This window comes from Pristiophorus japonicus, chromosome 21 (genome assembly GCF_044704955.1).
Source record: "Pristiophorus japonicus isolate sPriJap1 chromosome 21, sPriJap1.hap1, whole genome shotgun sequence".
Lineage (NCBI taxonomy): Eukaryota > Metazoa > Chordata > Chondrichthyes > Pristiophoridae > Pristiophorus > Pristiophorus japonicus.
In genome coordinates this window covers 19856371-19868389 of record NC_091997.1, presented here as the reverse complement: position 1 = coordinate 19868389, position 12019 = coordinate 19856371, and the positions used below count along the sequence as shown (strand labels likewise).

Here is a 12019-nt window from a genome sequence, read left to right as displayed (position 1 = left end):
CCCTTACATTGCCTTGGGATTTCTGGGGGTGCCCTCAAGGTATCAGCAGCTTCAACCCAAACATAATAATGAGGTAGGTGGGGATAGTTCCAGACCTCTAACCTCAACTTCCCTTGGTTACATTCAAGAGGGGCACCCTTTTCCACAGAGAGGCTGGCAGGCTGCCCTGTCCTTAGACACTACCTCCCCCCCCCTCAAATTTGGAGAGTTCGAGGAAACCAGAAAGCTAGTTAAGATGGTTGATAGGGTAAGTTCTCTACTTTTCTTTTCAGGACCCAATGCAGTTACAGGCGAGGAGGCTTCCTGCCGACTGATCTTCAACAGCGGCCAAAAGGCACTGAGGCTAAGTAAACCCTTTCGCGGCTGCAAACTTCTCAGGCTTGTAGCTGTACTGCTGTGTTGACCTCCTCCACCACGCCCACTCCGCCCTCTTTTACAGCACAAAGCCTTGCCCGAGGTGGATGTGTGACTGGGCCATGTTAATCACCTGTCTCTCCAAATGCAGGTACACATCAGCCTTGGCAGGGCCGCGGTTTCGCCTACCGAGGCGGGTTCGGTGCAGCCGGGGTCGGTAGCGGGGTTCGAGCCCACTCCCGGCTCCATCCCGCTCTATAGAAGTGATTTTAAGTTGAATAGGCTTGTTAAGCCCGCCCAGACAGGTTCATGGCCAATTAAAAGGAAGCAGGTCTGATGACATAATTATACGATGCAACATTAGCCAGTTTCCTTAAAGGGACCATGCCCACATTCATTTTGACAGTTGTTCTGTCAGTGTTCTACAGCATTGAGGTGCTGCAAACACTGACAATCACTGCACAAAGGTGCACGGCTGCACCCAGCCTCTCCCATGACTCCCTCCATATGCTTATGGAGGGAGTCACAGCACACAGGGCGGTTCTCTTCCCTTCCAATGGGCGGAAGAGACCACCACAGGAGACCAACGCAGCCTGGTTGCATATTGCAGAGGAGGGCACAAGCAGGGATGGCATCAGGAGGACCTGGCTGCAGTGGCGCTAACCTTTAAATGATCTCAGTAGATAACGAAACGTTACTGCAAAGCCACACTCAACATCATCCTGCTGTGCCTCTCATCACATCCCCATTGCTCTGCCTTACCTACCCTACTCCTGCACATCCTTACTCACACCAACTTATCTTGCACCTCCACCCATCCGTCTCTCTCTATCTATATTATCACATTCCAATCTCGCTAGTCACCCCTCACACTCACTCTCATCCTAGTGCAAGCATATCAATTAACAACACACAAGAGTAGGCACTTGGGTGTTTTTGCCAATGTTCATGTAAAGTTTCTGTTAAAATGTTGTCAGACATTGACATTTTTATTTTTAACACTTTACTTTCTTGGACAGATCTGTGTGCACCTTTGAAAGTGGCTTAGTGAGTTGCAGTGAATGGTGAGACACTCTGGTACCCCACCAATGGTAATTAGTGTGAAAGGAATGGCTTGGGCATTGTAGGGATGCTTTATGGTGTTGGTGTGGGGTGGTGCCAACCTGGCGCATCATGTGGCAGCTAAGATGTACGGCACCAAGTGAAGTAAATGTGGCCATGGTGAGGCCATCCCTGGCATCCCAGTGGTTGGGTGCTGATTCCCTGTGTCCAGTGCACCATCTGGTGATTACGGTGGCGAAGGTTGGTGTTGTTGGTGCTGCTGGTGTGAGCGGTGTTGCAGGTGTTGGGGCTGATCGTGGTGGGATTTTGAGGACCAAGGTGAAATAGTTTCAAGGGCAGCGATGCTCATGTAATAGATGGCAGGTGAAGTAGAGATGACAGAAGCGATCTGTCAGTGGTGACAGAGGTTGTTTCAATGAGGTGACACTGGAGAGAGCAGCGGCAACCTCGTAGAATAACTGGAGAAATGGTAAGTTGGCCTCAAAATTGTGTTTAATAACCTTTTAACAAGGTCATAATGACCTAAATTGCCTCATCCATGGCTGCATGTTGAGTTTGTTCAGCGTTGACAGACATGACGCCTGGTAAAGTAGCTACCGCCCCAGGAGCGCCCCTCAAAGGAAGCGGAATGCCGGAGACAGCGTTCCACTTCCTTTGAGGGTCGTACGGCCCAATTATGCGTCAGGGGTGGGACTTCCGGGTCAGGCGCTGGAAGTCCCACCCAGAAGATTACCATCCCCAATTGGGGCGAGGGGCAATTTCCAGTGTTAAGAGTTTATTTGTTTCTATAAAGTCTTTGAAAGAAAAGAAAAAGAAAGACTTGCATTTATATAGCGCCTTTCATGACCTTGAGACATCCTAAAACACTTTACAGCCGTTGAAGTATTTTTGAAGTGTGTTGTAATGTAGGAAACATTGGGGGTAAATACTTCTATAACTTGGATTTTAAGAAACCAGCAAAAGAAAGACTTGCATTTATATAGCGCCTTTCACCACCTCAGCATGTCCCAAAGCGATTTACAGCCAATTTTGAAGTGTAGTTACTATTGTAATGTAGGAAACTTGGCAACCAATTTGCGCACAGCAAGCTCCCGCAAACAGCAATGTGATAATGACCAGATAATTTGTTTTCGTGATGTTGATTAAGGGATAAATATTGGCCCCAGGACACCAGGATTAACTCCCCTGCTCTTCGAAATAGCGACATGAGATTTTTTACCCCCATTTCAAATTTTCCTAACTCAAATTTGTGTGCAGCACACAATGGGAGAAAGTTACATCTGATTGATTCCATTCCCTATCTGATACTCTTCAATTCCATCTCCCAAATGAACCTTCAGTGGCAGTGAACAAAGTGAATGTTTTCTTGTAAAGCATTGACAAGCTGACACATGGATTGTAAAGTTGATGACAGTTGGAATGACTGATAGTTGGCACATATACAAGATGGCAGGTTGTGAAGCTGTTTTCAGGTTCCTGGGCCAATTCAATAATAGAAGCAGATGCAGGCTATCTTTCTCTCGGTGGTGTCAGAACTATCGTTCTCAGTGCTGCTGAAGTGTCTTCAGCAAATTTTAAACTTCATGGTTTAGCTTAACAACTTTATACAGTGTCAGCTGTGGCTCAGTGGGTAGCACACTTGCTTCTGGGTCAGAAGGTTGTGGGCTCAAATCCCACTCCAGGGACTTGAGCACAAAAATCTACACTTACACTCCAGTGCAGTATTGAGGGAGCGCTGCACAGTTGGTGGTGCTGTCTTTGGGATGAGACGTTAAACCGAGGCCTCGTCTGCTCTCTCAGGTGGATAGAAAAAAAATCTCATGGCAGGGGAGTTATCTCCGGTGTCGTGGCCAATATTTGTCCCTTAATCAACATAACAAATCAGATTATCTGGTCATTATCACATTGCTGTTTGTGGGAGCTTGCTGTGCACAAATTGGCTGCCATATTTCCCACAGTCCAAAAGTACTTCATTGGCTGTAAAGTGCTTTGAGATGTAAGGTGCTATATAAAATGCAAGTTGTTCTTGCTTTATAATTGAGAATCACTAAACCGAGTGCAGTTTTAATTGTGTTGTCAACTCTGGAGTAGGTCTTCCAGCCATTATAAAATGTAAATATACAAGATATTTCAAACTATTATAAGAGGCAGGCCGATGCTATAAGTTGGTAGCAATTAGAAGAATTCATCCCGTGCATTTAGAATATATCGTCAGAAATTACAAGAATCAGTCTAAGTATGTTAGTTCCAGTATTAACCACATGTTTACCCCAGAATTCAGTCGTGCTTTAGGAAGCTGTTTCCCATAGTGCCCAAATATGGGCCACAAACATCAGCAACTCCATTTATTGCTTTTTAAAAATTATAATCACAATATGTAATTTCAACTTGAGTAAAAGAACTAGAACAAATTTCTTCCCTCTCTTCTATGATCCCTCTGTAAGGCTGTTTTCTGCAACCTGATGACTGGCCATCTTTATCACTATCTACAGATGTACGTGGGGCAAGTCAGAATTGCAAATGAAGGTAATATTTATTAGCCGCCACTGCTGCATTCATTGATAAGAGTACAGTTTCCAACAAAGCCTATTAGCAATGAAAAGTCTGGTACCATCTGCAAATAATCCGTCAACTGTCTTGCATCTGCCATTTGGATTGCAACCACATCTATCTGAATCACCTCAGCATCCTTAATTGCTTGCTTCCAACAATCATGATGCGGTCCATCTTCTGCAGCCTCCGTCCTGGCTGGGAATCTTCTCTGCCCCACTTTTGGGCTGTGCAGCTGCCCAGATCCACGGCACAATTCCCTGAATCCAAAAGTCAGGTTTGGTCCCTTGACGGAGGCCCCTTAATACCCATTTCCCTAGATTTAATTTCAGACCTTTTTTACTCACTCTGGATTATTTCTACCAGTCGCTGCCTGTCTATCCTTAGTTAGGGTGATTCTCCAACTATTCTCTGATTTTATGTGCTGAAACTCTCAAGTGTACCAGGTCATTCCGAACTGCTGCTGTGAGGTTCCTAGAAAGCTCAGCCCCTTAGCTTACTCCCATTCGCAGCAGTGGGGCTGAGTTTTGGGAGTCCTTTGATGGCCCTCCTATGTAGATGTCAGATTTGGCATCTGGGCCATCCACTCATGGGGATGGAAACAGTGGTTTCCTATCTCAGAGGCTCTAGCTGTGGACTTCCAGTGCAGAAATCAAGGAGCTTCTGATATTCTGGTGGGCTCCCATTACAGCTTCTTCTCCCCCAGAGAGTTAATTCAGGAACGTCAATATTATAAATTGAACTATTATCTTTTGTTTAACTAAATATGAATTTAATCTAATGGCAGTATTATGAATTAAGAACAATTTAGCATATTTGAAAGTAGATAAATTGCCACGCCTGGATGAAATATATCCCAGGCTGTTAAGAGAGGCAAAGGAAGAAATAGCGGAGGCTCTGACCATCCTATTACAATTCACTCTGACTACAGGTGTGGTGCCGGAGGACTGGAAGACTGCTAATGTTGTACCGTTGTTTAAACAGGAAGTTCAGGATAGACCGAGTAATTACAGGCCAGTCAGCCTAACCTCGGTGGTGGGAAAATTATTGGAGACAGTTCTGAGGGGCAATATTAAACGGCGTTTAGAAAAGCACGGATTAATCAAGGACAGTCAGCATGGATTTGTTAGTCTGTCTGTCTAACCTAATTGAATTTTTTGAGGAGGTAACAAGGAGGGCTGATGAGGGCAGCATATTTGATGTAGTCTACATAGATTTTAGCAAGGCTTTTGACAAGGTCAAACTGGTCAGAAAAGTAAAAGCCAATGGCATCCAAGGGAAAGTGGCAACCTGGATCCAAAATTGACTCAGTGGCAGGAAACAAAGGGTTATAGTCGACGGGTATTTTTGTGGTCAGTAGGATTTTGAAGTGCTCAGTACTAGGTTCCTTGCTTTTTGTGGTATATATCAATGATTTAGACTTCAATGTCGCTGGCATGATTATGAAGATTTCAGATGAAACAAAAATTGATCATGGGATGATAGTGAGAAAGAAGATTGTAGACTGCAGGAAGATATCAATGGACCAGTCAGGTGGGCAGAAAAGTGGCAAATGGAATTAAATCCAGAGAAGTAAGAACATAACAACATAAGAAATAGGAGCAAGAGTAGGCCTTTAATAAGATCATGGCTGATCTGATCATGGACTCAGCTCCACTTCCCTGCCTGCTCCTCAGAACCCTTTATTCCCTTATCGCTCAAAAATCTGTCTATTTCCACCTATAAATATACTCAATGACCCAGCCTCCACAGCTCTCAGGGGCAGAGAATTCCACAGATTTACAACCCCCTGAGAGAAGAAATTCCTTCTCATCTCAGTTTTAAATAGGCGGCCCCTTATTCTGAGACTATGCCCCCTAATTCTAGTTTCCCCTATGATTGGAAATATCCTCTCTGCATCTATCTTGTCGAGCCCCCTCATTATCTTATATGTTTCGATAAGATCACCCCTCATTCTTCTGAACTCCAATGAGTATAGGCCCAACCTATCTTCATAAGTCAACCCCCTCATCTCCAGAATCAACCTAGTGAACCTTCTCTGAACAGCCTCCAATGCAAGTATATCCTTCCTTAAATACGGAGACCAAAACTGTACACAATACTCTAGGTGTGGCCTCACCAATACCCTGTACAATTGTAGCAGGTCTTCTCTGCTTTTATACTCTATCCCCCTTGCAATCAAGGCCAACATTCCATTTGCCTTCCTGATTATTTGCTGTACCTACATACTAACCTTTTGTGTTTAATGCACAAGGACCCCTCGGTCCCTCTTTACTGCAGCACTTTGCAGTTTGTCTCCATTTAAATTATAATCTGCTTTTCTATTATTTCTACCAAAGTGGATAACCTCACATTTTCCCACATTATATTCCATCTGCCAAGTATTTGCCCACTCACTTACCCTGTCTATATCCCTTTGCAGATGTTTTGTGTTCTCCTCACAATTTATTTTCCCACCCATCCTTGTACCATCAGCAAACTTGGCGACGTTACACTCAGTCCCTTCATCCAAGTCATTAATATAGATTATAAATAGTTGGGGCCCCAGTACCAATCCCTGCGGCACCCCACTACTTACTGTTTGCCAACTGGAAAATGACCCATTTATCCCAACTCTCTGTTTTCTGTTGGTTAGCCAATCCTCTATCCATGCTATTATATTACTCCCAACCCGTGAACTTTTATCTTGTGCAGTAACCTTTTATGTGGTACCTTATCGAATGACTTCTGGAAATCCAAATACACCACATCCACTGGTTCCCCCTTATCCATCCTGCTTTTTACATCCTCAAAGAGCTCCAGCAAATTTGTCAAACATGATTTCCCTTTCATAAAACCATGCTGACTCTGCTTGTTTGAATTATGCTTTTCAAATGTCCTGCTACTGTTTCCTTAATAATGGACTCCAGCATTTTCCCAAGGACTGATGATAGGCTAACTGATCTATAGTTTCCTGTTTTCTGTCTGCCTCCTTTTTTAAATCCTTTTTTAGAAGTGTGAGGTAATGCATTTGGGAGGGCTACTAAAGCAAGGGAATACACAATTAATGGTAGGATACTAAGGGGTGTAGTGGAACACAGGGACCTTGGCGTGTATGTTCACCGATCCTTGAAGGTAGTAGGACAGATAGACAAGGTGGTTCAGAAGCCATATGGGATACTTAACCGAGGAATAGAATATAAAAGCAGGGAGGGTATGCTTGAACTGGTTAGGCCACAGCTAGAGTCCTGCAGACAGTTCTGGTCATCACATTACAGGAAAGATGTGATTGCACGAGAGAGAGTATAGAGGAGATTTACGAAGATGTTGCCTGGACTGGAGACGTTTAGCTATGAGGAAAGATTGGCTAGGCTGGGGTTGTTTTTTTGGCTGAGGGGAGACCTTATTTGAGGTTTATAAAATTGAGGGGCCTGGATAGAATGGATAGGAAGGACCTATTTCCTTTGCAGAAAGTTCAATAACCGGGGCATAGATTTAAAGTAATTGGTAGAAGGATTAGAGGGGAGTTGAGGAGAACTATTTTCACCTAGAAGGTGATGAGGGCCTGAAAGGTTGGCAGAGGCAGAACCCTCATCACATTTAAAAATTACTTGGATATGCACTTGAAATACCGTAACCTACAGGGCTGTGGACCTCGGGTTGGAAAGTGGGAGTAGGCTGGATGGCTCTTTTTCAGCTGGCACAAACACGATAGGCCGAATAGTCACCTTCAGTGCCGTAAATTTCTATGATTGTATCATTCTCAGCCAGTGACAATGGCAATGTGTTTACACACTTTGAAAATGAGTGAGGCTAACAATCCAAATTGGTGTCTTGAGTCAAAATTGGGGCCAAAGATTTTCCCCCGGTGACAGTAATAGCTTCTTTGCTAAATGTTGATGCTGTCTTTGCCAGTGTCTAACCTTTATATTGTTTGTATACTCTGCCTCTTACCCAATCACAGCTTGGAAAATGTAACACAAGGTGGGTAATTTTAACCCCCAAGATCGGGTGGGTTTGGGTTGGTGGGAAATAAAATTTGTAACAATTACAAACCCGGCTCTAACCTGCCCACTTCCAGTTTGAACGGAGGCGGGGCCAGGAGCGGGCGCCCAATCCATTCTCAGTCTCAGGGGAAGGGTCCATCATTGATATCTTCTAAGGCGGCTGCGTGCCTCCATCTTTGCATTATTTTTATTTTTAAGTCATTTTGGCTGGGTTTCCAGGGATATTTACAGCATGGCTTGTGGGCCAGGAGGAGCAGGAGTATTTCCTCCAGGCTCAACAAGCGAATCCCTTCACAGACCCAACGATCGGTCGACCTCCCCCCCTTGAACCCCTCTGAACCCCATCTTCCCCCACGATCTCTCCATTCCCTGCAATCACCCCACCCACCGCGATCTCCCCCACCCAACACAATCGCTCTAACACTCCGTGATCTTCCTTCCCCCCCTCTGCGTGATCTCCCCTTCACCACCCCCCCCCCACCCCAATGATCTTTCCCTACTTCCCGCCCTCCTCTCTGCTCCATAGCTGTGGCCTTGCACGCAGACTTTCACACCTGATGGGTCGCCCTTTTGTGCAGGAAGCCTGCAGAAAAACTTTAAACATTGTCCTGATGTTGATTTCATCGGGACGTCCGCAGTTCCACACCCACCCTCCTGCCACCCTTACCCTTGCTCTTTCCTTGACCCCAAGTAAATGCCAAGATGTATGACATAATTTCTTGTAACTTAGGACAATGTCCCTGTTTACAAATCAAACGGCTCTGAATAATTATGACTAGCATTAAAAGTCTTTTGTTTATTTCATTTGATTTTGGAATATTTATGTTTAAACAGCGAGTTCTGACAATGTCACCAGAGGAACTGACCAGGCGGACTCCTGAATCCAACAGTGGATGAATTGAATAAACAATCCTGTAATAAATGCTGGAAATCTCAGCGGGTCAGGCAGCATCTGTGGAGAGAGAAATAGAGTTAAAGTTTCAGGTCGATGACCCTTCATCAGAACTATTCTACAGTTGATATGACATCATTGTTGAAGTACCCTTGGTCTTAGCCCTGCTGATTCTCTCCTAATGTTCCTTAAGCCCTCTAATACTGTTGGACTCACTGAATCCTCTTTGATGATAGTAACAGAGCTCACTGTTCATTTTGTTTTTAAAAGAGAGGAAAAATAAATAACTGAATCATAGTTGGTTAAATTGCAATCAAGATCAATATGGAGATTCGCGTTTGGCTGGTTGTCAGCAGGTATGGTATGGAATTCCAGAATAAACGTTCTAATGGACCTGCTTGTGTTTTGACAGGTCATGAAGGACAGGTTAACGGACCTGACTAGTTTCAAGAAAGGAGAGGAAGAAGGAAGTCATGATGATAATGTGGTAACACTCTCTGTTAACTTGGATGAGCCGCTCAAACAGGACACGAGCTCTTCCCAGCTGAACTAAACGTGCCACATGTCTGCCAAACTCTTTATACGAAAACAGTGTTGTTATCATACACAAAGCAGATTTCGTTGAATGCATAACTAATACTTTATTGCAAAGACTTGTAAGATATCCCTTGTAAAGTATAATATACTGTGAAGCTTCCCAGGCAAGAAGAGGCTGCCTTTCAGATTTGGAAAGCACAGAAAGAATGCCTTTTTGTCTGGTGGGCATTGTTATCTGGTCTGCAATTTTGACATTCAATCAGGGCATGAGCCAATCATTGCCTTGTATGCTCCAAAAATTGAAGTTACTAATTAAGTAAACTGTATGTCTATTTTTAAAAGAAAACCCTGAATAGATGTGTTTGTGATGGAGGTGTTTGCTAAAAACATCGCTTCTTGGTTTCTTTCCATCACATGTGAGCTTATGTCGCTTTGTTTTGCTTTATTTAGAGTGCACCCATAGTAGTAAACTCCTTGGTTAGGTATGGTGGTAGCCAGCAGCGCAGAATGTAGACCAGCATTGCCCACACAGTATAACACCCCGTCCAGCCTTCACCATATGTGTTGATCATTTTATTCTTCACATTGTCACCAATTCGTTTTTGAGGTAATATCCACCAGCATAAAAACTGAGAAGCCACTAATTTGTAACTTGTGCTCCACTTCAATCAGTCCATTCCCATATTATGTGCTGTTTTGCTGTTGAGAAACGTCAATGTTAACAAAGTTCACTAAGACAGTGAAATAACTTATTCTACCCCCCCCCCCCCAAATTGGTGGAGATCGTAACACAGCAATGGACTCATGAAATGGATGAAAGGGTTCTCAATGAGCAACATCACTTAGATTTCAATTACAGAGAAACCTAATGGCAACTAGAGAGTGCTTTGCACTTAAGCACCAAGTCATTTCCTATCATCTCAAATCCAGAATAGGGTGTGAATTGCTTTTATCAAATCTTAGCAGCACTATGTGGTGAGATCTCCCATCTGAAGAACATGCAACACCCTTAATATGGTTGGGGAATACGGTTTTCCCATAGCGACCTTTGTGAGAGTGGACAATTTACAAAAATAACACATAGAATAGCAGTGGTGTGAAGTGTTATGGGCTCCTCACACAGTACGGATTCAGCTATACTGTAATGGCAGCCAAGAATAAAGCAGAGGTTTGTACTGAATATATTGTATAGACTTATTTTTAGTTCTATGAAAATACAACTGTACTGGTCAAATAATAAAGAAATGTTCTGGTTATAGTTAGATCAAGACTGCTGGTCTATATACAACCTCTAATTCCAAATTGTTAATTCATTCACCCATATAAACCGATATCTTTCAACAGAAAGCTGCGAGGATGACATTAGCTGGCACTGCGGTTGCTCATCTGATTTATTTCTTCGTGTACTTAAAAGAAATGTAGATGTGTGTCTTGAATAAAGAATACATAAAATGGATGCAGTCTAATGAAGATTTCAGCACTCCAAAATGTGTCTGTCCTTCGCAGCATTCAAAATGCAGATATTCTCTAATGTACTTCTGGGATGTTTCTAATGCTGAATGACAGAAGAGCATATGAAGCAAAGAATCTTATTTTATTCCTATTATTCCTGAAACCACTGTGCACGATGCTGACACTTGACATGATTGTATTGTATTAATTTGTCCACTATTTTAATTGAGGTGTTAATCTATTTCTTTTTAAGTGTCCATACGATAATAACACCTGCAGTAATTTCTGCTGTAGGCTAATCTTTTACTAAGCTTGTGTCATCTTCTAACCATTTTACTTTGGTGCAGAAATATTATTATCGTCTGAGAGTTAACAAAATAAAGTGTCTAGTCATGGTGTTCCAGGCATCGTGAGTGTGGGGCAGGATTGATGGACCAACTGGTCTTTTCCTGCCCATAATTTTTGTATGTTCGTATATTTGTAAATGCCGGTCAGATAATTAAAGGCTTTAAATATAATTCAGTAGAAGGTAGAACCTGCGTAAGATTCCAAGAGCTTCTGGTGTTTCACAAAGAGCCCGGTTTTCAAAGGCATCATGCCAACTTTGACAAAATTTGACTTTAAAGCGTATATTAAATGGTTTCTGTTGCCACTGCAACATGAGTAAGAATCTCTAACCCAGGGGCAATGGTTTTCAAATACAGTTAAAACCAGAAAATACTGTTTATATGGTGGAGCCAATGATTTCCATACCACTTGTGGTTCCATAAGCCTCCTGCAGTTCGGGCAAAACCAAGTACAACTGACCACAACATGACCATTGATTGCAGCAAGCATGTATGCTCTGAGATTTACTGGGGCGGGATTCCCAAGCGGGCGAGATGGTGGAGTTCTGGACTCTGAGCGCTGTAGAGTTTTAACTCCACAGTGTGCGTTTTATTTTACCAGGTTCCCCACCCGGAAGCCAGCCTGGTTGAGAAGCTCAGCTCTCTGTTGGGTGGGGAACACTGCAGCAAAGGCCACAGCCCTGGAGCAGGTATGTTTTGTGCTGATCAGTTTAGAGATCACGGAGGTGGGGGTGGTAAGGGGGATGGGTGGACGATTGGGGTCGGGGAGGGTGATCACAGGGAGGGGGGATGGTGAGAGATCGGGGCAGAGATGGGACAGTTCGGGGAGAGGTCAGGGG

At 43.6% G+C, this 12019-nt stretch overlaps 1 protein-coding gene across 1 annotated transcript in view; it reads left to right on the top strand.

Annotated features, from left to right (window-relative positions):
* Positions 1 to 10645, top strand: part of asic2 (acid-sensing (proton-gated) ion channel 2) — a 515434-nt gene extending 504789 nt beyond the window's left edge. The window contains exon 10 of the mRNA XM_070864453.1: positions 9257 to 10645. Coding sequence (XP_070720554.1) covers positions 9257 to 9397 — 141 coding nt within the window. The 3' untranslated portion in view covers positions 9398 to 10645. The remainder of the gene's footprint in view (positions 1 to 9256) is intronic.
* Positions 10646 to 12019: the final 1374 nt, after the last annotated feature.